The sequence below is a fragment of the Grus americana genome, chromosome Z, assembly GCF_028858705.1.
Source record: "Grus americana isolate bGruAme1 chromosome Z, bGruAme1.mat, whole genome shotgun sequence".
NCBI classification, from domain to species: domain Eukaryota; kingdom Metazoa; phylum Chordata; class Aves; order Gruiformes; family Gruidae; genus Grus; species Grus americana.
The window spans coordinates 9854999-9882832 of NC_072891.1; the positions used below are offsets into that span (position 1 = coordinate 9854999).

General features: G+C 44.1%; 3 protein-coding genes across 8 annotated transcripts in view; 1 reads left to right on the top strand and 2 right to left on the bottom strand.

Annotated features, from left to right (window-relative positions):
- Window positions 1-3484, bottom strand: part of KIAA1328 (KIAA1328 ortholog) — a 180218-nt gene extending 176734 nt beyond the window's left edge. For 2 of the 5 annotated variants that reach the window (XR_008574656.1, XM_054809789.1), the window contains exon 1: window positions 2767-2878. Coding sequence is in view for 1 of the 5 variants with exons in the window: in XM_054809789.1 (XP_054665764.1) it covers window positions 2767-2878 (112 nt within the window). In the remaining 4 variants the exon portion in view is untranslated. Of the gene's footprint in view, window positions 1-1256; window positions 2418-2766; window positions 2879-3278 lie in introns of those variants that run through there. The other 3 variants (XM_054809792.1, XM_054809793.1, XM_054809791.1) reach the window with 3 other exon arrangements.
- Window positions 3087-25686, top strand: TPGS2 (tubulin polyglutamylase complex subunit 2). 2 transcript variants are annotated; one of them, XM_054809795.1, is made up of 7 exons: window positions 3087-3315; window positions 7731-7810; window positions 16922-17009; window positions 18674-18805; window positions 20455-20568; window positions 22081-22241; window positions 24185-25686. In XM_054809795.1, the coding sequence occupies exons 1-7, from the start codon at window positions 3243-3245 to the stop codon at window positions 24410-24412; spliced, it is 876 nt and encodes a 291-aa protein (XP_054665770.1). In that variant the 5' UTR covers window positions 3087-3242; the 3' UTR covers window positions 24413-25686. The 2 variants fall into 2 exon arrangements, with proteins under 2 accessions (XP_054665770.1, XP_054665771.1); XM_054809796.1 differs by lacking the exon at window positions 22081-22241 and having other exon boundaries at window positions 24185-24325.
- Window positions 25520-27834, bottom strand: part of LOC129199382 (aquaporin-7-like) — a 30682-nt gene continuing 28367 nt past the window's right edge. The window contains exon 7 of the mRNA XM_054809797.1: window positions 25520-27582. Coding sequence (XP_054665772.1) covers window positions 27423-27582 — 160 coding nt within the window. The 3' untranslated portion in view covers window positions 25520-27422. The remainder of the gene's footprint in view (window positions 27583-27834) is intronic.

Genomic DNA, 27834 nt, shown 5'->3' on the forward strand with positions numbered 1-27834 from the left:
ACAAAAGATCAGGCACCATATTATTTGTGCTATGTTAGCAGTCACTGAACCTGAATCCTCACCTCCTGGAAGTCACTAAAAATAGAACTCAACGCAGTTCAGGGAAGGGTGTAAACTATGGTGTCTTCCTTAAAGGAACAGTTTCATTTAGCTGAACGTAAAGATTTTTATTCCCACATAAGTAACTAACGTTATACTGAAGTGAAAAACAAAATCATAGGGCACAAAATTCTGCTGCACTATCTTTTTTTTCCTACCCCTTTACTTTCCTCAACCTTTTAAGACTGGCCAATTAACTCAATTACCTAATTTCTGTACTATTTACAGATAAATGTATTTAAGGTTTTGTGGCTGTCTTCATACAATAAAGTTCAACTGTGAAAATATTTCGATTAACCTATACAAACTCTTGCCTTAACTAAAATTTTGTTTTGATAGTATCATCTCAAAAACTTAATTTAATAAATTACCACACAGTGAAGAAAATTAGCAGCAGCCTAGAAGCTTCCCCCTGTGGACAGCAACTTCAAATTCAGTCAATACCCACTATCCACCAACAACTGGTACTTGGCACACTGGAAAAGCTTGATCACAGGCTCACTTGCGATCTTGTTGATCCACTTAATCACTTGTAAACAATTATCACTCATCAGTCTCACACCAGTTTGAGAATATGTTCACTTAGTACTACTGTCAAAGTCATCTCTCTCTACAAAAGCTGAAAGCGCTTTTCTTCTCGACTGTAAGCTGCAGCCTGCTACCTCTAGCTGTCACGACACATTGTGGGGTCATGCCACGAACCAGGTGAGGAGGTGAATAAACTCTGATACTAAAGCAATGTGTCCCCTCTTTCCAAAAAGCACCAAGGCAGATCAAAAGTCCAAGTGTGGATCACAGCCCAGCCCAAGAAGCTGTGTCAGCACAACTACGACAGCAATCTGCAAGATACTGAGGACAGTACCTTCAAGTACTATTGGAAGCAAGAAGCTTCAGCAGAGGCATTTGCTTTCTCAACTGACATAAGGTTAATCTATGTGTCAACACATGGCTATAAGAAATAAAACAGATTTGCCTAAACAATGTTTGGCTTTTGAAGTTTGCCTCCAGTATTGGCACTGTTGTGGACAGATACCTTGTAGCAGGATGAAAAAATTAGTCAAAGCTGTTGCTGTTACTCCCCCCAGCTACCAGAACCACTCTCCCATGAAGGTTTGCAGCCTAGTGTATTAGAATAAAACAAAGTTAAATAAGGTTACCTTTATCAGCTGGACGGAAAATTGCAGTGACTCAGGAGCTGATTCATAAACAGGTCCAACATAGTCCATAGAATCACAGAATGGTTTGGGTTGGAAGGGACCTCAAAGACCATCTAGTTCCAACCCCCCTGCCATGGGCAGGGACACCCTCCACTAGACCAGGTTGCCCAAAGCCCCATCCAACCTGTAATTGTAACTGCATCAACACTTTCACAACTGAACAGAGTAGTGACAGTGTGGCAACAAATCTGATATGCAACTACCAATCTTCACCCTATCACGTCACTGAGAAAGTTGCAAGCGATTACTTTTTTCCCCCACAAATGAGAAATCATAACAATGTGCTGCCTAAACAGTCCATTAGATGGTTGGCACGTTTCATTTGCACATTGTTTTCCAGTGGGTGTGTGTTCAAACATAAATACAAGAGCACATACACATACTCCCTCTTTTCAATCACTTCTAGCTGATGCTGGAATCCCACTCTCAGTGTGAGCAAAAGCAATGCCTGAAGTCCCTCATACCTACAGCTAAATTGTCAGCTCCTAAATTTCCACCAGACCAGACTGCCAGTTCCACCCCAATGTCTTCAAGTAGCTGAACCTCTAAATCAGTGACATGAGCCCAAATATCAATGCCAAGTCCTTCTGGTTCTCTGAACCACATAAGCACATCTCTCTCTAGGCAGGCTTTTACAGACTGAATACCTAACATGACAGCCACCACCTACTCCATCTACGTGTCCAGCCCCACGTATTCTCCCACAGCTGGAGCTTGCATGTCTTCTGCAGACAAAGCCATCACAGTCTCCTACTTGTCCCTCACAGATAGAGCCCTCCAGCCTCCACAGGCTCACCCTAAATGTTATGCTTGTAGTCAGGCTTACACACCAGTCACAAAAGACACATCCTTCCTTGCTGCCTGAACCTCTAGCATCAGTTTCTCTCTGTTGAGCCCCTTGCAAGTTTCCATAAGCTGAACTCAGTTCCCCCACTTCCTACATATATACCATCCCCAGGACTTCATCACTAAGTCACACAGAAAGCAGACACTCAACCCTCCCTCCTCTTCCAGGCCACCTTTGCTTTTAAATCCCACATAACTCGCACTCCCTGCGCACAGGCACACATTCAACCGCTCTCCCCAGGCCGAACTTCCCAGACTCGCGAGAGGAGACCCCAGACCTCCCGTGCCATGGCCACAAAACCCCAATCATCCCACAGCCCCCACAGGCTCCAGCCTTATCAACACCAAAACCCCAACGCAGACGCTCCCGTCGCCTGCCCAGACAGGCCAAGCCCCTGCCTCAGCTTCCCCACAGCTCACAGCCTTCCCCGCCAGCACCTTCCCGCCCTGCTCCCCTCCACACAGCCCCCCCCGGGCCACGGACCCCCGCCCCGGACCCCCCGCCGACAGGCAGACCGCCCAGGCCTCACCGCCTCGGCACAACCCCGGTGCGGAAACCCCGCTGCGCCCCCCCGCGAGCTGCCCCCACCCTACAGAAGGATACTGTCCCGGCTCCAGTAAACGCCTCCGCCCGGCCCGGCGGCCACCTCCGCCATCTTGAAACAACCGCCACTCCCAGAGTGCCCCCCACCGCCCCCCCACCGCTCGCCTCCCATTGGCTGCCCGCGCCGGCTTTCGCCCTGCCACTGCCGGGGGCTGCCGGCACGCGGAAGAGAGAGGCATGCTGGGAGTCGTAGTCCTCCGAGCGCGGGCTGACGGGGGCACTGCGCGCCGGCGGAACTACCGCTCCCGTCAGGCCGCCTCATGCGTCCCGCCCGCCATAGGCCGACCGAGGCATCGGCCGGGAGAACTACTACTCCTAGCGCACCTCGCGGCGCAGCCGCGTCTACAGGGTGGGAGGGAGGACAAAAAGGGTTATGTTTCTCCGTCCGCCGCCGCAAACACACACACGCCCCCATCGGTCTCGCCGCTGTACTGGGGCGTTGACGGTGAGGGGAGCCGGGCAGGGGCCTGCGGAGGATGGAGGAGAAGCCCTCCGCCAGCATCAAGCCCTACCTGGACAAGCTCACCCTGGGGGTCACACGGATACTGGGTGAGTGGTGGTGTGGGAGAGCCCCTCGGGCCTGCGGTGGGCCGGGGCACCGGGTGGGGTTGCGGTCACTCGGTTGTCATGGAAACCGCCCGGAGGCGGGAACGGGCGCCTCCTTCAGCGCTCAGGGTGGAGGTCCCGGGCGGCCCTGCGAGGTCCCGGCCCCTGCCCCGGCCCGAGGTCCCAGCCCCGAGGCGCTTGCAGCAGCGGTGGAGCCGGGCCTGGCGGGGCGGGGCCTGGCGGGGCGGGGCCCGGCCGTGGCCGCCCGCGACAGCCCTGCGGCCCAGCACCGCTGGCAGCCCCGGGCTGCGAGATCTGGGCTCCTGCAGCAGTGGCAACCACGGCGCTGCTGGGTGAACCCCAGTCACACGGTGTCTGTCAATTTTGTCAAGGCCTCTCCTCTGGAATCACATTGCTCTGCTGCTTGTGCGCTCACACGCAAAAACCTTGTTTCTAGCATTTGAATCAATGGCAGAAATCATGAATATCTTGACTTAAGAAAGCCCTACAGTTTCAAAAAAAATCCAAGGAAGTGGTGTTTTATTCAAAATCATGCATAAATTTTAGCCTGTGTTGTAACATGGGGTTAGCAGGTAGTGTGCCCGATGTAAGGAGTTCAATTTGGTGCAGTGTTCTGCAGAAGACTAATCTGTGAATGTCCTCAGGATCAGCTCCCCATAAATAGTCACCCTGCAGCTTATTCCCCTACCCTGGGACTTTTTCCACAACATGCCCTGCTTACCATCTCTGGTTTTTGCTCAGATCTTGAGCCTTCTCACATCCCTGCAGTTCCCTTTGAAGTTCAGCAGGAGTGCAAGGCATTCAATATCTAAAAGTAAGGCGTCTCGGACAAAACTTTATTCATGGAAGTAGAATCACAAGAATTGATGAAAGTATTCGCATGTGTAAAGGATTTTTATCATCAGACCTTTTATCTGGCAGCAGCTTGGGGCACAGAACTATCATTATTTGTGTGGCTGGAAAGCAATACATCTATCCCAAGCCTTGCATACGACAACATTACAAGTTGAAATTCCAGAACTTCTTTCTATTAATTTTAAAGCCAAAAGTGACTGCTGTAATTACCTCACCCAGCTGCTGTATTGCAGGACAGTGAGTTTCATCTGGTAGCCTAAGTGTGTTGCTGATTGCACGTGTTTGTAGATATCTGCTCAGGCAGACGAGATTAAAAGATCAGAGCAAAATTCTTGCCATGGGCCTCGGTGAGGACATGGTTTCATCCTCGATCTCTGTTCAGTGTTCTCTTACTGACTTATCTTTGGACTTCTTGGAGGTTGGTTTGTTTGTTTGTTCTCCAGTTGTGAGGTCAGGATAACGTTATCGTTTAAATGAGAGCGTTTAAAAGGTGAAACTACTGGCAACCGTCATGGCAAATGCTTCTTTGAAGTAGCTCTTTGTAAAAAAAATTCCTAGCTCTGTCCACATTTTCACCACCCAGGCTCAGATGTATGTAATCTGCATGATGTAAACTATGTCCAAAATTAATGTTGCCATATAAACGGTTTGGAGTAGGTGTATTATTTACACTGGCAAGACATGGCAGTGCAGGTTTGTCTCTGGAAGACCTGTAGCACCCCTTTCACGTGGAAGGTGTTTCCCAGTTTGTGTTTGGGTTTTTTTGTTTCTCTGTATCTCTGACAACTTGCATTGTGCAATACGGCAATGCACCCTGGTCCATTGCTGTGATGTTTTACTCTGGTTCATTTCTCCATCTCTCCGCTCCTGGAAATTTCACACGTTTTTTCCCAGTGAAGTAATCCAAAGCATGTAAATTGTGCCACCGTATTAATTAGAGTTGCTGAACTAATTCAGAAACATTACCAATCTGTTCAGTGATTGTTTCTTTCACAAATCAAAGGATATCTCATTCAGAAAGATGTCTTACTCAGTAGTTTGCAGCACTAGAAATTATCTTATTTTGAATCTTCTTATGGAAAGTCTTATGAAGCCAGTAGATACTTTTCTGCCTACCATAACATAAAAGCAGTAATGCTTTTTAACTCTGTTGAGTTTGTGAAACATTTTTTTCAGAAGATAGAAATGATCATGTAATGAAACTCAACATACTCCTTCTAAGCAAAAATATTTCGCATGTATAGTATATGGGAGATTGAGGCCCAATTCTCCAATAGCTTTATGAAGAAATATTCATGTCACCATTTCAAAAACCCTCCTTTAAACAAATTCTATATATGAGGTTGGGGGGGAGGGCATTGTTTTGGTTTTTTATCTTGTAGTCTCTGTGGAAGTCCCTACAAGATGGGAGATTTCTCACAAGCCTTATGGAGGTTATAATTTGAGGAAAAAAGAGAGGCATCTTTCCCATTGCCAGTATGATACATTTTGCTGAAGTTCTATGACTAATAGCAAATTCCAGAAAGATTGATTGCTCACAACTGCATCTGAATGGGAGGTGTTAGCTGTTCTGGACTGCCCAGAGCAGGACCCTGCTTCACTATTTCCAGTCTTTATTAGATAAGAATGTAACTATTCAGACATGTAAAAAAGATGCAGAGAGTTTATCCAACTTATAGGCAGTACTAGCAGTACTGTAAGGACTGATAATGCTGTGATTCCCTGCTTCGGCGTTGTGTCGGACCATTACATCAACTCTTTCTGATTAATACTGCAAAGCATTTTTGGAAGCTTCCAGATGAAGTGTCCTAAAAATAGGACAGACTGTACTGTGATCTTGATGCAGAGGAGTTAATAGGGAGGAGTGTCCTGAACTAATTAAGCTTTATGCTATATCTTTTGTCTAACCTAGGTGGCTTCTTCATTTCTTCCATCTGGAAGAAAAAGCAACCCATGGGAGACAACTTCTTTTCCTCATTAATGTTTAGTGGAGCTTCCATCCATACCTATGCACATCTGTTATATGTGGTCTTCAGTTTACCCACAGGATATTTTTAATATAACATTCAGGATTTTAAAACAGAATTTCTCTTTCTTTTGATCTTGGATTTGGTTCAGACCTCTTTAGAAGTTGCAGTTCTCCCGTTCCTAGACATCTTGTTTGACTGATACAATAATCTTCCGTCATCCCAGCCAAGCCATTGTGCATGATGAATTAAACATCCCTGCTGTTTTCTTTGATCACAGAAATAACAATTACTCTGTTATTATAATCTCTTAACTTGTCATAAAGCTTTCATAGCTTAGATGGAAAAGACCGGTTAGATCATTGATTCCACACACTTCAGAAGCAGAATACATATGGACAGCTTATATTTGAGCAAGAGACAGATCCCCCGCCTTGCATCTACCTATTTGAAGTGAAAATTGACAAAATATCAGTGTCTTCTGTATGTTGGGACCCCACACTAGATTACCTAGGTGACCTACTATGTTTTTATTTTTTTCTTGTCTTATCTTTCTGGTTTTCTGGTGCTCTGTTTTGTCTTTTAAATTGTCTGACAGTATAACAATCAATACTTCCAATTAAAGCAAAGTTTAGACATCCTGAAACTGAGTGCTGCTCTTCCACCAGCAGAACAGACAAGGGCAATGCCACTGCTAGAATTAAAAGCCCAGTGCTGGAGATAAAAAGCAAACCAAAGTTCTCTAGTGCCTGCCTTTCCTGTCTAGTGCACTGTGTATGTTTTACCAGAAAGCAATTACAATATGTGTGACTGCTTTGGGAGCCAATACTTTCACAGCAGAGCCAGTCTTGAAAGCCCTGCATAGTGATCACTTCTACTCCACGGCCCTGTGCTGGGCTTGCAGTTCCCACAACAACAAATTGGTAGTCTTTCTGGACCTGATCCAAAGTGAATGAAGTGAGTGGGAACTATTTCAGTTAGCTGTAGATGAAGTAAAACATTATAAAAAGGTAAGTGCAATAGTAAGTTGCACATGTCCAGCTGGGATTCCAGAGAACTGATGTGTATTTATGCCAGTCCCTTCACCAGGATCAGATTCTGCATCTGGTCAAACCCACTGAATCCAGCACGGAAGGGTGCCCCTTTTTGTGGAGTACGGTTGTTAGCAATTCACAGCAACACTGCACAACATCTTGTGTCAAGGTGAGAATATCCTACCCAACTAAAACCACAGGGCATGCTTACAAAGAAAGATTCATCTCTCTCCTGGAGTTTTCCCAGTAACCCATGGCTGATGTCTCCATGAAACCTCTGCAAAAGATCACACCTTGAATACAAAATATGTGTGTATGGGTATATATTTTTATAAAAAAGATCAAAGGATGGCATCATGTGCAGTGCTAGGCATCCTCATGCCAAGACATGGTGAATACAGTTTCATACAAAAAAAGAAAGTGACTGCTTGGTCACCAGCACGATTGCAGTCATTAATGCCTTTTCCCCAGCTGTCCGTCAGGTTAACTTGCAGAATTGTCTGGCTCACAGTGTCAAACATGCTCCTCTTTCTCCTTTTAGAGACATCTCCAGGAGTCGCTGAGGTGACATTTGTGGAAAAGGAGCCAGCTGAACGCCACACAATCATTTCATGGGAGCAAGTGAGTATTTTCATGATAATATTGCAGTGAGGTCAGTCTGAACGTGCAGCAGCCCATGGAGATGTCAAATGCAATGGCTACCTTGTGTTTGTTTGTGAGACAGCCTGCTGCCAGGTTTGATGCACCGTGGAGCCTAAACAGATTTTTTTTTTTTTTAAATCAAGTATTACTCCATGTTTTAGGCTATCACATGCACCTGATCTGTTAGAGAAACTTCATGAGTGTGGATATATTCAGAATGACTACTCTAAGAAGAAATCATGTAACTGCAGTAGGCAGCAGCAGTGGTGACTCAACGGAGAACAAACATTGTTCTGACTTAGGTCTGAAACCATTTTCCAGCTCCCTTTGAGACAAAATGAAGAAGCTCTTTATTATATATGGCCATTAAAGGTAAAAAGCTGGAAAATACCACTGAGCAACCCAGTTCATTCCAGTTATCTATTTCTCTTTTCAGTCTCAGCTATTCACTTCCATTTCTCATAGCCCCTCCTTCCACCTGCTCTTTGGCTAACTGACCCAATCTTTTGGCCAAGGCATGTTCCATTGCCTCTTCTAGAAGACTAGAAGGGCACATGCTACTTTGACTCCACATTAGCTGACCTATGTGACCAGAGGGCTCCCAAATACTGTTGTGTGACTTTGCTGGGCAGAGATGGCATTTTTGGGCCTGTTTTTTAATATATATGTGTTTATCAATCCCATGACCGTGGGGAAATAACTGCTTTCTAGACGTCACTCATATCTAGGGAAGTGACAGTAGAAACTGACTGGCCTTTGGCAAGGGGCATGGCAGAGGATGGAGTTGAGTGAACCTCTGCTCCAACCCTAGCTATGCCCTAACGCACATGCTCCCAGAGACTTTGCTTGTTACCACTACATAAAATAACTTCCCCTTTGATGACACCTTGCCATTTACAGTTTTTCCTAAGCAGTGTGAAAAAATTTGCAGGAGTTGTAGTAACGCCCTATTACTGATATTTATCAAGAATTTATAAATCCAGGTCACAATGTATGTGCTGTAAACCTGTGTTATTTACTGAAACTTGTACAGTAGCCAGCAACTCTGGTCAGGCAGAAATGTCTGGTTTTTCAGGTTCATGTGACCTGTTTCCTGATGTCCTGTAGCTATTGTTCAGGTGTCAGATTAACTGGGCTGGAAAGTCTGAGGCACCCTGACTGAACCAGCTCAGCTCTGGGACAGCAGAGTGACATTCATTCACTCTTCTGTTCAGTGGAGAGGACTGCTTCTGCTGAACACAGTATTGCTGTCATTTTCACATGCTGCTTGTTCTCTGAACTAAATTGGATTTGTTTCAAAATTCGAAATGCTGTAACCAAAAGCACTTTGGTCCAAAGATGTCAAAACAAAACTACAGCTTTCCCACCCCCCTCCACCCAGTGATGGACCATGTCAATTGTGGAAGTAAATGGTGAAAATTAAGTAGATACAGTTGAGCTGAACTGCTAATGGTGAAGGACTTTGCTATCTCTGTCTTTGCTTTGGTCCCAATTGCATTGACAAAACCTGAAATCTGCCTTCTTGAATTAAAAGATAACTATTTTCTTTTTCCTTTTTTCCTTGAGCTTTGGGAATGAAGTCTGATATCTAACACAGTCCATGCAATTGCAGTATGTCCTGCAGTGATGATTAAGTGCAAAGCACTCAGCACCTCACAAGGCCCTTCCAGGATGAACTTGCACGTCACTTTTCCTCAAACTCATCCTACTTGAAACTGAATGAAGTTTATGTGTACCCAGTGTTTTTATGACCGTTTGGAGGGGGTTTTTTTGTAGCCACTAGGTGGCAATACTTATGCATGTAATCATTTCTCCGTAGTTCAGGTTTTTAACAAGATCTTGTCACAGTCTATATTTTTAACTCCCCTCTACATCTTTGGTTATGAAAGTATTTGCAGGGATTTTTGTGTGATGTAAGGAAAATTGGTCAAACTATTCCCAAAATTACATTGTTTTTCTCAAAAAAACCTCTCTTTTCATCGAGACTCACCAAATAAAAGCTCTATTCTTAAAAATTATATTTTTTTACATTTTTTTTCTAGAAGCAATTTTTCCAGTCCTATTTCAGTTTGGTAATGAAAAGGTATTTCTTCCGAGAGAAAATCTATGCTATTCAGAAATTCTTAAAAGAAAATCAACCTTTTTTAAATTATGAATGATTAAAATTATATTCTCATAATGCTAGCAACGTGAAATTTTTTTACTCCATCAGCTGTTTGTTAAATTGGGCTGTGCCTGGTTTGTGCTAGTATTTAACTGGATACTTCAATGGAAATTTTAAAATCTTAGATCAGCTTATTGAATGTCCATTAGCTGCCCTGAGGCTTTGCAGGGGAAGGTATGCTTCATGACAGTAAGACAGTAGGAGAGCAGAAGATACTTTTTCCAAGGCTTTCTGTAAAGGCAGAAAGAGCTGTTAAGTCTTACACTTCAGGAAATCAAACCTGAAATCAATCCTGAATATTTTATTGGAAATCAGCACACTTGCAAGAATATTTTGGGTATATGATTGTCAAGTGTCAATACTACATAGGTAGCATTGCTTCCCCAAAACTTTAAAGCTGTTGAAAATATTTCAATGAAAACAGGTAATTTTTTCACCTTTCCTGATATTTAGACCTGCCAGGATGTTATCTTTTCCCCAAGAAAGTGAGACAAGCAATAGAAGGGAGAGTAGAGACAGAGTTACCAGGTCACTGGAACACCAGTGCTATTAACTGTATATTGTCCTATGAACCTGTTGCAACTCCTAAAATTAGGCTGGTGACTTCCCTGCTCCCCTTCACATGCAGTTTTTAAAAGTAGTGTTATACTAAAATATTGCTAGGAGGCACTCTGGTATCTGCAGTGTCAGACAATGTCTGAACCACATTTTCTTTTTGCCCTAACCGGAAGAGAAATAAGTCACTCATATAGTTGTTTTGGCTTTCAAAAAATAGAAAATTGCATTCTGTTAGGAGGAGCTGGAGGTCACAGAGCTCAGCACCTCAGCAGGCCAAGCAAAATGAAGGGGGTCATTTTGCCTGTTCCTCTAACCGGCTTGTTAGCAGCATCTGAACTGCTCCTAGTTGTCTGTAAGCAATACCTGCCCATCTTGTTGCTGGAGCATCGATATTCTACAACTCTGCATGGGAAATTTGTTGTTTCTCCTTATGCACTTTGTCTACAAAGATTTATTTTTCTGTAATAAAACCATTAAAAAGCCCTGAAGCAGTCTGGTGCTTTCCTGTTGTGGACTGTCTTGGGCTGCCAGACAATTTAGAAACTCTCTGCATGTAAATCTCGGTGGGAACTGCAGTGGTGGTTTCTGGCTAGAAGTCTTCCTTGTTGCTTCTATCATATCTCTTTCTGACTAAAAAGCATGCATACAGGCATGTGCATCCACAAGGGTCCTTCTTTCAATCCTCCTTGTAATGTCCTCCCTCAGCATTAGGTAAACCTGCCACCCCTGATGGCACAGGGATCTGCCCATGTTAAACCTGCTTTTTGGCCCTGACCATGGGAGAGGCTGAGAAGTGGATCCAGCAGAACCTGTGCATGAGGAAAGGTATATTTCTTTGAGCTGCATAACAGAGGAGAGGCTGGAGGACTTTTGAAAGGTGGATGGTGTCTCTGACACAGCGTTCCCCTCCTGTGGGGCCTTATAATATGCTGATTAAAACATTTGCTACACAACACTGTCCTCAAGACAATTGCCAAATCCTGTTCTATGCTGTGGGGGACAGGTCTACCCCAGCGCTGTGCCTTTTGGGGCAGGAAGTCCAAGCAAGGTGGTTTTCTGGGAGCCCACCTCAGATCAGATTTATAAAAGGTGCAACAAGAATGTCTTCATATCTTATATAAATTAACATCTTTAAACTGGCAACTAGGGCAGACCAGTAATGAAACAGCATGACATTAGGGAGAGAGAAAGGTGGCTACTGGTGTGCTCTGCTATGTGGAAGCCTTGAGAACTGACATAAATCCCTTTCTTCTCTCCCCCAAAGTTGGATAAAACTCATTCAGTTTTTTAGGGAAGTCTCTCTAGAGCGATATGCTTTGACAGCCAACACAGTTTCACTAAGGGCAAATCATGCCTGACGAACTTGATGGCCTTCTACGATGGGGTTACAGCATTGGTGGATAAGGGAAGAGCAACTGACATCATCTGCCTGGACTTGTGCAAAGCATTTGACACTGTCCCGCATGACATCCTTGTCTTTAAATTGAAGAGACATGGATTTGACAGATGTACCACTCAGTGGATAAGGAATTGGCTGAATGGTCACACTGAAGGGGTTGTGGTCAATGGCTCAATGTCCAAGTGGAGATGAGTGACGAGTGGTGTTCCTCAGGGGTTGGTGCTGCGACCAGCGCTGTTTAACATCTTTGTCAGGGACATGGACAGTGGGATTGAGGGCATCCTCAGCAGGTTTGCCAATGTCACCAAGCTGTGTGGTGTGGTCAATACGCTAGAGGGAAGGGATGCCATCCAGAGGAACCTTGAGAGGTGGGCCCGTGTGAAACTTACGAAGTTCAACAAGGCCAAGTGCAAGGTCCTGCACGTGGGTCGGTGCAATCCCAAGCACAACTACAGGCCCGGCAGAGAATGGATTGAAAGCAGCCCTGAAGAGAAGAACTTGGGGGTGTTGATTGATGAAAAGCTCAACATGACCCAGCAGTGTGCACTTTCAGCCCAGAAAACCAACTGTATCCTGGGCTGCATCAAAAGAAGTGTGACCAGCAGGTCAAGGGAGGTGATCCTGCCCCTCTACTCTGCTCTCGTGAGACCCCACCTGGAGTACTGTGTCCAGCTCTGGGGTTCCCAGTACAAGAAAGACATGGAGCTGTTGGAGAGAGTCCAGAGGAGGGCCATGAAGATGATGAGAGGGCTGGAGCACCTCCCCTATGAGGACAGGCTGAGAGAGTTGGGCTTGTTCAGCCTGGAGAAGAGAAGGCGCCAAGGAGACCTTATAGCAGCGTTCCAGTACCTGAAGGGGCCTACAGGAAAGATGGAGAAGGACTGTTTATCAGGGAGTGTAGTGATAGGATGAGGCGTAATGGCCTTAGACTGAAGGAAGGTAGGTTTAGATTAGATATTAGGAAGAAAATCTTTACTATGAGGGTGGTGAGGCACTGGAAGAGGTTGCCCAGAGACGCTGTGGATGCCCCACCCCTGGAAGCGTTGAAGGCCAGGTTGGATGGGGCTTCGGGCAACCTGGTCTAGTGGAGGGTGTCCCTGCCCGCAGCAGGGGGGTTGGAACTAGATGATCTTTGATGTCCCTTCCAACCCAGCCCATTCTGTGATTCTATTATTGCTGTCCATTTCTTTATCGTATTTGCTTGGGAGGCTTCGTTACAACAGTGCTTTAAGTGAATTGCCATATGTCAGTGTTTTAGCTCTGGATCCAGCACTGGTCAGATCTTGGCAGCAAGGCTACCCTGGTTCTAATGTTCTTCTCTTTCCTCAATGGATTGTGCTTTCTTGGGAGACTATTTGGGCATATTATGGACAATAAACAAAAGAAGTAGACCTCACACACCATATTGGGCACTTGGGATATTTTGTTTTATGAGCTGATGAGTGGAACCAGATGACTGGAGTGAAAACAGCTGCTTGCCAAGGCTGTGGTTAAGCCAGTTCTGGCACGTTATTAGGAATATTATATTTTATGGGGCTGGAGATCACAACTACCAGTTGAGCAGGAAGAGTACAGAGCTTGAGAAGCCATTTTTAATATGTAGTAGTGGCTTGTTTCTCTGACTCTGCTGTCAAAAGACCACTGTTTTGAAGTCATAGGATCATGTGGCTAAGCATTATGACAGATCAGTCAATCCTTTCCATCAAATGGGAGAGGTGGATACTAGTGAAGCTTTCTGTATAGAGGCCTTTTCCTATAGATCCCAGATTTGCTCTGCGTTTTCCCCCCCTGTATTTTGCACCATCATTTGGAAAGTCATGCGAAGGGGTATGGTTAAGAGAATCCTAAAATAAAGTGGGGAGGGCAGCCATTTGGAGAAACATGCACATGCTGATCTTTCCATCCAGAAAAGGAGGATTCAGAGCAGAAGGCCTATCCAGATATGATTTTTTTTTCCTTGTCTTAATCAGCTACATTTCTTCAATTGGGCTGCACCTGGATTGTGCTAGTATTTAAAATGATACTATGGTGGAAGCTTCAAAATCTTAGATTTTGTCATCCCAATGGATCTGGTTCTCCTGCTTAGAGGAGAACACCCACTAAAGTCAAGAGCTGTTCCCATATGTATTTTTACTGCTGGGGTAGATTAGTTAAAATTGGGGGGGTTGAAATGGGCTGGAAGTGCTGTGTGAACATTTGTACTCTTCTGAGGCTTTGTAGCAGGTCTGTCATATTTTCTTTCTTCATAGTTTTAAACTTAGTCACTGTGCTTGCAGCTACAGCTTGAAATTGGAAGTGGTGAAAGCACAGCATGAAGTTATAAATATTTAGGACTGAGAAGAACCCACAGATGAAGGTGTGTTTGTTAAAGGCATTTGAAGAACTTCAGATATGTCCATGTGGCTTGGTAATCTCCTGATGCTTACCACTAGGGCCTCAGCCATCAGCAGGCTCTTATCAAAGGACAATAATTTCTCCTCAAAACAAAGTTTCTACAGTATCAGATTGTCTCCTTTAATACCTGTCGCCTCTGAAAATTTTCCCTACCTGGGTTAGGAAAGCACTGTGCTAGCAACCATGCTGCTGATGGGGCAAGTCAAGTGACCTGCTCTATCACAAGCTGCAAAGCCATTAATATCTGGGACTTGTCAGCAGCAGTCTGTTGGCATAAATAGATATGCTTAGGAAGTAAGTTAACACACAGGAGTGGAGGTTGTGGGTGGGTTAGAGGGTCCTTGCACAGCATATACACCACAGTTTAGGGGACAGGGACTGTAACAACTCAAAGAAAGTGACTGTGAATAGGCCTTTAACAGGCAGAAGGGCTGCCCTGGTCCTAGGGGAGGGAGAGGGTGTGGACAGGAGAGGCCAGCACCTTCACTTGCTCATGCCAGACACTGATGACAGAGGGCGGTGTTGCAGCTGGATGCACAGCTGGCAGGTAGCTCCTGCTGGATAGAGGCATTGAGGCAACATCAGGGCAGATAACTGGATATGCACAAGTTGCAGACACGGGGAAGAATCTAATCAGCATCTCTTGAGATGTTACAAATTCATGCCCCAAGTGAAGCAGAGCTACATGAACTGCATGTGCATGTTTCTTTTCCTTAGCTACTGGTTACCAGAATACTCTACCTTTATTTTATGAGACTTTGAATGTTACATTTTCTGGGAGCTGTGGGAAAGTAGTCCCAGCAGAGGCACAGTATTGGAAAGCTATTAACATCTGACTGCTCTGCTTTCTCCAAAGCAATTCTGTAACTGCTCCAAAACGCACCCAGGCCTCTGAGGCCAGGCTGTGAATACCTGCCTGAATAACACCTTGATCTGTGACAGGGTAAGCCTATATGAGGGACAGCACTACTGACCTCTAAATGTTCTTGACATTTGTAATTCTATCTTTTCTGGGTTTGAATGTCAAACTCACTGCACAAAGAGCAGGCCATGTCCAACAGCATGTCTTTGGCTGAATGAAAGAAATACATCTTTTTTAGAAAAGGCTGAAAATCCTGTCACAAAAGTACTTGAATTATCAGACATGCTATGTTGCAAATCTCACATTATTTATCCATTTTCCCAGTAAAATGTAGCTCCCGAAGTCCTGTGATTATAAACAGGTTTCAGACCAACATTTTAAAGAAGAAGTTGTCTATCCTCCTGGTTTAATGACAAAGCTTGACCCTCAAGGGGCTTATTTGTGTCTTTGTTCCTGAGCAGATTTAAAATCACATGGGACTGAAAAGGGAGAATGACCACAAGTTACACCTTGGAGGTTCAGACTGCACTTAGGTAAACTTTTTCATAGGGAGTTTGGGGCAGCCCTTGGACAAGTCAACGCAGAGATTGTGGAACCTGTATCATTGGACACTATCCTGAGTTTTGGAGTCTGATTCTTTTGGAGGGTTGAGTTTGATGATACTTTAAATGCAAACTCACTTCATTCTTTCTCAATCTTTTTTTTTTCTCTAAAACAATTACAAACAAAACAACTACAAACAAAACAACAGATAACTCCTTTAGTCATGCATGTTGCTTGTCTTCTTAAAACTGACAGGCTTCTATACTGTTTCATTTTGTGTTCTTGCCACTTCAACAGGAACAGAGGGTCGATGGTCTGCAGCCAGTCCTGTTACCAGGAGCAGTGCCTGCATTTGCCTATAGCTTCTTGTTGTTCTGAGGATTAAGCCTTTATCCTTCCTTCCTCGTATTTGTTGCTTAACTGAAGAGTCTAAGTTAATAAAGGCTCCTTCCACAACCAAGATAGGTGTAGGAGAAGGGTCCTGGTTCTTAGAATCATTCTCACCAGCTCACTGGAGTTGCTTCTTTCACTATTGGCTCAGAAGGAAGCAGGGCAAGTGCTGAAGTTTGGTGGAATGAAGCCAGACCAACAGGTTTGTGAGACTAGCTCTGTGTGTGTTTGCACACATATTCTTTGTTAAGTGAAATGTCAAACCTCCTTGAATATGTGCAGCTATTGAGCCTATGCTTCTCTCGCCTAGTTGGAACTGAAAGCCCTCAGAATAAAAGAGCCCTTGTGCTAATACTATTATATATGCTCTAGTGGAACAGGTAGGTTTAGTTTTATTTCACTTAAACCAAGACTTTACTCTTATAAGCCATATATATGAAAAAGCTGATTGCTCTTATGTATGTGATCTTGGAGTGGCTGGTAGTGTCACAGGATAATATGTATTCTTAGTTGGGGAACAATCCTGTAATAACCTTGTGATGACTGGCTGCTCATTGTGAAATTTTCCCAAGTCATCTTTGTTAATACAGCAGGGCAGACCCAAGATATATGCAGTTTTCTGTCAAGGTTCCAGGATGATATTTGAGCTGATCTGACTCATCTTGGAGTTGAGCAAAATGTTTGGTGGCAAATGTTTCTGTAGCGATATTCAGCTGCTCTTTGAGTTTGAGGCACATTCTGCATTCCCCCATAACATTTTAAGTGTCTTGTGATTTGCAGAAAAACGCCTGCATATTGCCAGAGGATTTAAAGAACTTCTATCTGATGACTGATGGCTTCCAGATGACCTGGAGTGTGAAGACTGATGGTGAGTCCATGTGTTCCTCTCCACCAATACCCCTTTCCTTTGCAGAATCTCTTTAATTTCAAACTTACTTTCTGCATAGTCAGTACACATCCGTCAGCATCCTGCATTAGTCTGAGCAAAAGCACAAGCACCAAGTAATTTTGAATGAAAAATTCCTTAACTTGAAAATAAAATGAAGTAGTTTGTTTCTGCTAGACAGCTTGATTGGTGACTATAGAAAATAAATAAGTGAATAAATAAGTGTATACAATCCTACATGGCATCGTAGACTATTTTAGAGACATCCTGGTGAGGAAAAAAATATAAGTGCACATCAGAGGTCCCTTCTGATGCAACAGGGCAAAATCTGTTGCTTGCATGTGCTGGACTTCCACAGAAAAGGCGTGTACACAGAACACTGGCTAGAAAACAAACAAGTCTACATGACATAAATACCATTCTGTAATATGCTGGCCATCTGTTGACACTTAGATTTAGGTATGTAATTTAAATCTAATACCTAGACTCCCTCTGTAGTTCATGGAGAGAGCAGCAGCTCTAGCACACTATCCTATCATAAAGCCTTAGGAGGAGTCGCCCTCTGATAATGCCTGTTTCTCATTAAAACATGTATGTACATGCCAGAGCCTGATTCTGCTTTCCACCAGCTAAAGTCCAGTCATTGCAGTTATTTCTGGAGTCAGTGTTGGAGGTGAGAGCAGGACTGAGCTTTATTGTCCATCCTTGTTTTACAAGAATCAGGCAGTTCATTCAGTCTGCACTGGAGCCCTGCAACTGTTACCCTAATTCTTATTTCCTTCCAGTGAGGTTGTCAAAGTGGGCTGTGGACACTGCTCACCTCAGGAGATCGATGTCAAATACAAGGTTTTCTTCAGGAAGTGGAATTTCATTTCAGACACAGTTGACGTCAGGACTCTAGCACCTGCACTGAGTCCCATCGTGTTTCAAGTGGGAGTTAATGTGACCTCTGAAAGAGTCTTGTTTTCAGGGCACACAAGTGCACAGAGACCAAGGCAGCTCACATAACTGTCTTGTTTGAGCAAGCATCCAGTAGTGCCTTCACACTGACACATGGCTGAACAGAGTGCATGTTGACTTGATGTCTGGTAACAATACTAGTCCTCAGACGGTGAGACATGTGACAAGTCCTCAAGCATTCATTGAGGAACACCCACACATTGACACACTGATAAAATCCTGTGTTGGAGTGGGAACCAAGAGGATGCACCCTGAGCACATACATAGGGTGGAAGTGGATGAGCTGCTCAATAAGCTGTGAATGGGTGGGGTGGTTTCTGGTAGGAAGGACAGCAGCATGGAAAAGAGTTTTGAGGAGGTGGCTGTAGTTAGCCAGGAGTTTTAATAGCCAATTTCACAGGACTGACCTAACAGCTGCAGCACAGCCTTAGTCAGCAGTGCAGTTCTCATACCTGCACAGCTCTGAGATGGTGTGGCATCACCTGTAAGTGTGATTCCATGTTTGAAAAAGCCTAATTTTTGCTCCTGTGGAGCCTGACTGGCTTAAGTGTACAGGCCTGCTAGGTATACCCATCTCTTCTCCCTCTCTGTGTTTTAGAAGAGGTTGAGCTGATGTGTGGAGGAAAAAGAAAGACCTCCTGTGCTTTCCTGATACTGGATGTGATTAATGATCGGTCTCATTGCAGATACCCCAATGCCCCTGGGCTCCATGGTGATTAATAGTGTCTCAAAGCTATGTCGACTTGGGGGTTCCCCTATGTACACTCTGCCTAATGCACCAACTCTCGCTGACCTGGAAGATGACACAGATGAGGAAGGTAAGGTCCCGTTAACAGGCTAGAAAATGTGCTGTGTCTCATCCTTTTTGCTCTCTTAGGGTAATGTTAGGATATAGCACATAGATATAGAAACAGAAAAGACCACTCCAAGTGGATGGGGTTTTCTTTGTCTCCTGGGCCAGATCTACTATATGTCCTATTAGTTCCCTACAGTCTTGAGAGGTAGACCTGTATGATGTGAATCTCGTGGGGATTCTTAATGCTGCCAATCACTAGTATTATTTAATTACTCTCTTAATAGCATGGCAGGTCTCCTGTTCTGCCTTTTCCCTATTTCAGTTTTTAACTGAGTCTTCCTCCAGTGATTCAGCTTCTAAAGTCTTCATGTGCTTATGGTGTTACATGAACAAAAGATAACAGTTTTTGTATTGGTAGTGAAAGGACAGCTGGATATGCTTTTTGGAATTGGAAAAATAACTCTGGTAAATGCATGTAAGTGTGAGGTGGCACTAGAAAATGTGTGTTTCCAGACTGCCTAAAAATGCTGAGTGTCCTGCAGTTTGGAGAGAAAAAGACAAAAAAAAGTCCACTCTTTCTCTTACAATCTAACAAGACTGGAATAAGGTGATAAGAACAGAGTTAGATGTCATGCCGACTCCTTAAAAAATTGCTATGTGATTTCAGTCTTATCTCTGAATCTCTATAGCGCTTGTAGCTTCTAAATGTGGCTGAAACTTTCTTTTTGTGCATTCCAGCTTGGCTGCAGTCCTGATCTTCTAGCCATTGTAATGAAATGGGCCATATTCTGCTTCCCTTTAGTCACTCAGACCTCCACTTATGCACTTACAAGATACACTGAGAAAAAGTTACATCCCCACCAGTGTTCTTATCCTGACTTTCATGGAAAGCTCTTCTGAAGAGTACAGCTCTTATGTCTCCCTTCTTCCTCAGCAGCATTAGAATTCTTCAAAAAATTATATTCTGCAAGAACTTGCAGCAACATGATCCCAAAATGGTCCTGTAGAAAGGCTATGTGGTGGTTGTGGGTAAGAAGTCGGATATGAGTCAGATCGTGTGGCTATTGAGAAGGACACTGATGTCACACTGGAATGTATGAAGAAATCTGTATGTCTCCAAGTTCATCAAAGTTTCTGCCAGAAAAAAGAATAAAATGTTCTCTCTGTCCTTCTTAGAAATAAAAGAAAGTAGGGCAAAAAAGAGATGGTGGATAGAACAGGAGTAATGGGCTTCAACTGCAGCAAGGAAGATCCAGGATCCACATAAGGAAAACTTCTAAGTGATAACGATGGATTTGGGTTGATTGCCTGCAGATTGTGGCATCTCCAACACTGGAGGACTTTAAGAAAAGATTAGACAAACACCTCTCAAGAGTGACATCTGTAAAGCTGATTTTAGTTTATGCCAGGGAAGGACTAGAGGGCAGTTTGATGTCTTTTTTCAGCCATCAGATTTTGACTCTGTGGTTTGTTTTCCTACTGGACATTAAAATTTTTCTCACCTTTTTTTTAACACAGGGAATTTAATCCTTTCCAAGAAGTAAAAATAAAATAGTTTGATTTAGTTCTTCTTCAGCTGATTTATTAATGTGTCAAGTAGATTGACTCTTTGCACCTGAGTCACAGTCAGTTTTCCAAACATGTTTCATGAAGATTTTTTTCTTGTTTCAGGTAATGGAGACAAACCAGCAAAGCCGCACTTTGATTCTCGTAGTCTTATCTTTGAATTAGACCCATGCAATGGGAATGGGAAAGTTTGTCTTGTTTATAAGCACGCTAAACCAGGTAAGACTGAAAAGAGCAAAGTTAGCCATCTCTTGTTGTGGATTGTGTCTGGAGGCCACATGCATAGAATCATCTTACATTTCTGATCTTCTCTGCAATTTGTAGATGAACATTTACTGGGACATGCTGTCTCCACTGAAGTCAGGGGCTAAACCTTACAGAGACTTAAGTGGAGCTAACGTTTTCCTTCTTTTTAGTGTTTGAATCTGAGTTATAACTTATGATTTCTTCATGCATAGCATACTTGCATACTGAAACAGGAAAGTATTCACGTATGACCTACAGACAATCATGTTGAAATAATGCAGAAGGCTAGAGCTCAGCCACTAATATTTCTCTGGTTACTTGTATGTCTCAGAACAATTCCCTGACATTTTGATGAGAAAGGGTGTGACGCTGCTTAGAAGCAAATGGTAGATGGTAAAAAAGGCCCTTAGCTGATTGAGACAGACTTAGACTGGTTCTTCCACCTTGTGCATGGATGCAGAGCCTCCAGGTACTAACTAGGTCAAAACTTGGCAGGAAGGGTTGAACAGGAGAATGAAAGACGTGAGCCGAGCTATTCCTTCTGACAGATACACAGAAAACTGCCATCAGTCAAGGATTAGTGAAGTACCCGAGTCACTTGTATAGTAGTTGTCATCTGACACAGTGCACAGGTCACTAGGTGTAGGTGTATACATGTATGTTTGCTGGGGGGGGTGTGCAACTGCGATATACCTGTTCTTAAGAAAACTCTTTGGTTGTTATCTGGTGTCTTTCATTGGGTGTGACTACAGCTCCCAAGGCAGAAACTTCTTTCTTGTCCTCTTGCCTACCAGTCTTAGCAATTTCAGCATATGCAGTGAATAACCTGGGCAAGGGGGGGAGGATTGTTTACAGGTGTTGATGTCAGCACGGGGGCAGGCAGTGTGTTTAATTGACAATGTTTGGCATCTCTGTTTCCCTAGTAAAATCACTTCTTTTTATGCTCCGAAGGATGTCACCACCATAGAAATATTTGATCACTGTGGAAAGATTTTGCAGAATGTGTTTTTGTTGGCATCACACACTCCCATGACTTCCAGACTCTGGACTCTATTCAGTAATCCAGATGACTGACAATTGAGTTAGTTGCTTTTAACTTTGTGGGGTAGATAAATGTTTGCCATAATTGTACTTTGAACTTGCACTACAAAGTTGCTGATGTCCAAGCATGTTCCACGTAGAACATCAGTCCCAGGTTGGGAAGGAATAGCATTGCATCCATTTTACAATGTGGAAAATGAATATAATGGCTACTGCATGAGTATTTTTAGTAAGGCTGGGAGCAGAACCAAGTCCTTTTCAGTCCCCATCCTCTATCCGTTAAACCACATTGCCTCTGGATAGTCATCTATGTTAGTCAGGGAGACTGCATTTTAGAAGCTGCAGCCTTTCTGATCAGTATGTTGTGTCTCCCACCTGACAATGGCCAGGGGTTGATCTTATCACTGCAAAGCAACAGTATAATTTGTGTTTGTTTTGTGCTAGTTGTCTCCCCAGACACAGAGATATGGTTCCTGGACAGAGCTCTGTATTGGCATTTCCTCACCAAAACCTTCACAGCCTACTACCGCCTGCTCATTACCCACCTGGGTCTCCCACAGTGGCAGTACGCCTTCACCAGCTATGGGGTCAGCCCCCAGGCCAAGGTAGGACAGCAGGATCCAGTTTGTCGGTATTTCATATAAGTATGGACTGGAAAAACATCTTCCCACCTTTTGACAAGCAATCTGTAGGCTCAAGTGGGCCTCCCTGGTGAGCCATGGAAGGGGGCATGAGTCTTTCCCCTATAGCATGTTGACAGTCATTTGTTTATGTTAGTGAATTTACTAACATTGTGTTAACTCTGCTTGTCTGACCCAAGTTGGGCTCTACCTTTGACCTCTAATAGCAGGTGGTGGAACCCCAATTATTTCTTTACTTTCTTGACTCTGAACCAACCTCCACTTCCATAACTGCTGGAAAGTGAGGAGATGTAAAGCCACCTCTCTAGATCAGTTTTCTGGGCATAGCACTGAACAAGAGCCTACTGCTCTCTGGGTGGAAAGTCCAGGTACACATTAGACAGAAGCCCAGAGGAAGACTATGAGCTTGAGCCTTGACAAGAATATTAATTCCTTTGCATCCTTCTCGGTCATGAAGGGATGCCTTGATAAATATGATGCCCCAAAAGGGGCAATTTAAATAGCAGCAGTTCTAGCAGTAGTTGTAGGAGAGCTCTAGGTACAGCCTCATGACCATTCTAGCCCTTTATTATTATTAAAATTGCTATTCTGATCTGCCAGAACCCTGCTATTAGAGACTCCTGCCATTCCTCTGTGTTTGACTGGGCTTTCAGCCCTAATCGTGCTTCCACTTTGTGAGAGGTTGGGGAATGGATCCGACAATAGTACCGAACACAGCGCATAAGCCTTTGCAATGTCTGTGCATGTTGGCAAGGCCTGGCAGGTCTCAGTGAGTGTCTTGCACTTCACCCAGACACGACAGCTGTCTTACCAGCATGACAGTCCTTGGTCCTGCCTCAACCCTGTGCGTACATCAGAACTACTCACTAAAATCACTGCCAACTTCCCATTTATCAATGGCCATAGAATTTGGCTCTTTGTATTTCTGTTGTCTTCCCTGTTATACTGTGCTCTACCTTATCAGTCAGGGCTGTGTTCATGGTTCTCTAAGATATGCCTGTGCTCTGCCTTTCTGTAACTTTCCTGCTAGAATATTTTATTATGTTCAGTATATTCACAAACCTTAGTGAAATCATTCATGTATTCCCTAATCATTTGCAGCCTCTGCTAGTTAAAATCCTCCTGGTATGTTAACCATTATCATTTTTAAAGGTCTTCTATATTAAAGCTGTTTTCCATTAAGCAGTACATGAATAGATTGCCATCTACATTTTGGTACTGATCTTTTGTTTATCTTGTTCAATACTTTGCTGATGGTTTCAGTGGGATTTCTAATACCATAACCCCTACAGCTTTATTTCCTGACTTCATCAATGGAAAACTGATAGGAAAAACACTAAGAGATGAGAACTGCAGGCATAACATTATGGTGGCATCCGGGAACCAAAAAAAAAATCGTGGTCACTTCTAGATGAAAACCAGGCTGAAGAGAAACAAAAACAAAGAGTTAAAAAAACTGCATTATTGTATGTGTGAAGGGAGGGAGGCTATATTTTGAGAAGTTCAACTAGTTTGGTTCCAATTTATAAGCACTTTTAAATTCCAAGGTTTTTTAATCTTTTCTGCTTCTCTGAATCTAAATAAATGTGGTTTAGTTTCATCCCCTCTCTTTGCTTTTCCTCCTGTGGTTTAAATCAGGAGTTGCTCCTGATAGGAGTTACACTGCAGGAAAGGTAGTGTTAGGTTTGTGTCTGGTTCTCCTCTTCCCTGCCTGGAATGTGGGGCAGTTCCAGGGCTGTAGCTATGCCTTGTGTATCCTTATCACAAGGCACTCAGCGCAGTCCTGTAAACTGCAAACTGATAAGTGGTGTATGATTAAAATCAGTTCTCGGGGTGAGGGGGAACAGGGTGGAAATGTCTAATTGCAGTTTGATTTTAACCTCTTCCTTCCCCATCCTGCCTTTCAGCAATGGTTTAACATGTATAAACCCATAACCATCAACACAGCTCTCCTCTCTGAAGAAGCTGATTCCTTTGTGAACAAGCTGGACCCCAATAAGGTATTTAAAAGCAAGAACAAAACGCCAGTGATCAAAAAGAAACCACTTTCCCAGGTAGCAGGCTCCCAAAAGAGCCACACAAGCATGACCTTCTCCAAGACATCCTCACCAGCTGGGAATTCTTCAAGGAAGTGAGACCCCCAGGTCTGACCCTGGACAACATCTGCAATAAGCTTTGATGTTCCCTGATGCAGCGTCTCAGTGGTTCAGATGAAGTTCCTTGTGCATGAATAGATGTGCCCATGGAAAACACATGTAGCATTTGCATGAAATATTGCCGCAATGTACTTTGACATGGGAGGGATATAGTTCCTGGAGACTGCGAAAAAAACTTGAGACGTTGATTTTATTCCCTTCTGCTGCTTGCAGCACGTACTTTTCAGAAGGCATGAAGAAGCCCTTGATGTCACTGCGCTATAGGGAGGCTTTTGTTCCTGTGCAACTACAGCAGTGAAATGAAAGCCAATGTAAGTCACTGTTACTTTAATAGACCCATGCTGAAATAGAGCGTATGAAGATGTTTCTGCCACCTCCTTTGAAAGAAACCTGTCCTGACCTTGCATGCTATGGGAGCAGGCTGGAACCCACCGAAAAAAAGAAGTATCTTCTGCTTCAGACATAATCAAACTCTGCACTTCCCTGTGCTCCTTCCAACTTCTTCTCTGACATTCGTGGTACAAAGGGACCTGGGGCTTCCATGTCTCTGCATTGGCCTAGTCACTTGCTCTACAGCCCAGACTACTCCTTGGCCTTTGTGCCGTATCTTTTTGGATAGTGACATCTGTGTGATGTCCTTCCCAATAAGCCTGAAGGCAGGCATAAGCTGCAAGATCCCTCATTGCCTCTGCTTTCTCGTCTTGTGTGAACTGCTGAGCCAGGGCAGGTCAGTGGTGGTAAGAGTGCCGTAAGCTAGGAGGACCCCTTGGTTTGTCACATAGTCATTTGCAAAGTTGACCATTCAGACATCCTTTATCACTTTTCAATTGGGCAGGATCTGACCAGGGGCCACTGAGATCCTACAGCCTTAGAAGCCCCTGATGCTGTTTTCTGTACTGTAAGTTTTCAGGTTAGAACTGCACTTTAACCCATTCACTGCTAGTTTTCCGTTACATCTGATTGTTTCCATTACTTTTCTATGCCATTCTGTCTTCTTAGATGTGCTGGAAACACATGGTAGCAACCAACACATTTTGTGCCTAAGCAGGGAAGTCAAAGTCACCATCTTCAAATAAGCATTAATTATTTAAACAGCATCATCTTTTCTTTATGAAACAGTCACATAATTACATAAGACAAACCTACCTCACAGGGATGTTGTGAGGCTTTCACAAGTATTTGTACGGCCTTCAGAAAGACGAAGCCACCCTGTAAGTGCTTAATAGTATTTTAATAAAGATTTTAATATTTTCCTCCAGAGTGATTGAAGATGCTTTTGGGAGCGCATGCACAAGAATGTATGGTAAGAGCAGGGTGCAGGCTGGATTGTTTGGGGTTTTTTTTAATGCAGTGGAGAATCTGTCACTGAGCAGGGATGGATTATGGTGTCTTTTAGCTAATCCCATCTTGAGCTACTCTGAAGTTCCCAGTTTAGTTCACATAGACCAAAAGACTCGGCTGTGTGACAGCTGTTCCACTTCTGTCCTGCACTCTCTGTTCAAAATCTCTGCAGCCATCAGCCCCAGCTCCGGCACGCTTTGCTGGCTTCCAGCACTGCCCAGGGACCACCCTCAAGTGCAGTTGCTGCATTGCTTGGCAGCTGCTGTCTGCCACCCCCAAATGAGGGAAATCCTCTAATGCTCTTCAGCCCTCTTAAGCCAATATGTGTCTTGTGCCGGGTGAAGATGTGCTGTCGCTGCTTTACTAACATAAGGTCAGCTCTAATGAGGAAGCAGAGATGTCAGCACCTTCCACCTCACCCCATGCCACAGTAATACATTAGGAATCCTTTTCATAGTGAGATGTGAATGATCATTAAAGCCAGTAAATGCCATTTTCTGGAATTCTGTGCAGTAGCAATGTTCTGTCACTTCCTACTCTTGGAGATCCCTGGGTTGTGTGTTCACGGTACCCACCCTTGGACTGCAGTCACGTGCTTGGCATACATACCATACTTGCTTAAGCACTTTCTAGTTGTAACCCCCTGGGAACAGGCAGCTTCTGGTACTGTTTTACTTTTAATCCAATGATACCTCAAACTTGTAAGGCTGTTGCAGGCCCAATTGCTTATTAAGATGGAGATGGCAGAATTCCTACAGGAGCACGGCACTTTCCCACACTTCTCATGCATTCAGAGTGGAGAAAAGGGTTGGGGTTTGGTTTTGGTATTTTTTGTTTAACTATTTGGGGATGCTGCCACAGAAGTTGTCTGAATCCTTTCATATGGTGATAGTAAAGTCTAGCCTGTCGGTAACACGCATAGTTCCGTGACACTGACATGTTCCAGCAGAACTGTGCCAGGATTCAGGAGACCCTGTAGTTTAGTTTACTAACTTTTTGGTGCTTCCTGAGTGTTCAGACCAAAAAGAAAAAAAAAAAAAAAACAACAAAACCAAGCATGAAAAGCAAAATCAGATTCAGGTTTCTATTTCAGACTGTCCTTGCTCTTGTCTGTGCTCTGCCAAACTAGGTGTTGGTTAGCATGGCAGATTAGCAAATTGAAGCAAGTTTACGCCCCTGATCCATCAGCATAGTATCTACCTCTTACCAAAGAATATTCCAGATCAAAATTTCTTTAATTAACTAAGTTGTTTCTGCCACTGTTGGATCCTGTATTTTGATTTCTATGAACATACAGGTATCTGGAATGTTGCAGCTCTGCTTTGCTTTTCTCCAGTATGTGGCGATTTTTTTTTTTTTTTTGTATATTTTTTACACAGGGAGATTGAATAATTTCTTTGGGTCACAGACAGGTCTAGCTCTACCCAGATCTGCCCAGTGTCTCAGAGACCCAGTTTATCGGGTTAAGCAGAGTAGGTTTGTAGGTTTATTGAAGACTAGTCCCTCATTTACCACCTGCAGGCTGGAGAAACAGTGCGCTCCAGCAGCACCATTGCACATGCCCTTATCCACTTGTTTCCCTTCAGCTGTCAGTCCATACATCCCTATAGGCTTTGCTGTCAAGCCCTTCCATCGGAGCATGTGACCATCACAGCGTAGAAGTCTCCACCACTGCCTGGCCTTTCTCATTTCCACTTTCCAGGACAGGTTGGTTGTGAAAATCAATGAAGAGTTTGTAGATTAAAGCACCAGCAAGACTTCCCAGAATCGGAGCTGTAAGTGGGACCCACCACCAGTGATGTCCAGCCCTAAAAACGAAAGACAGAAGAGGCAGCTGGTGAGCCAGGGGGGAACCACCGCCCTGCTGCCACGTGGCATGGGGAGGGCTGAGCTGAGTCTGCTGGGGCAGGAGGGAGCTGTGTGAGCAGAGGTGTCTGGTCCCACTTCACATACTGGGCCCTACGACTGGCTTAGAGAAATTCTCTATCCACCAGCGCAGTTGTTGGAGGGAGGGTCTTTTTCCACATTGGCCTGGGAAAATGGCTCTGCACTGTCTGCAG

Excerpts from the sequence above, each read along its gene's own strand:
- TPGS2 (XM_054809795.1), top strand. The coding sequence starts at position 3,243 with ATGGAGGAGAAGCCCTCCGCCAGCATCAAGCCCTACCTGGACAAGCTC. Across the intron at positions 3,316-7,730 it reads GGGGGTCACACGGATACTGG|AGACATCTCCAGGAGTCGCT; the intron begins GTGAGTGGTGGT and ends TTCTCCTTTTAG. Across the intron at positions 18,806-20,454 it reads AGATGACACAGATGAGGAAG|GTAATGGAGACAAACCAGCA; the intron begins GTAAGGTCCCGT and ends TTCTTGTTTCAG.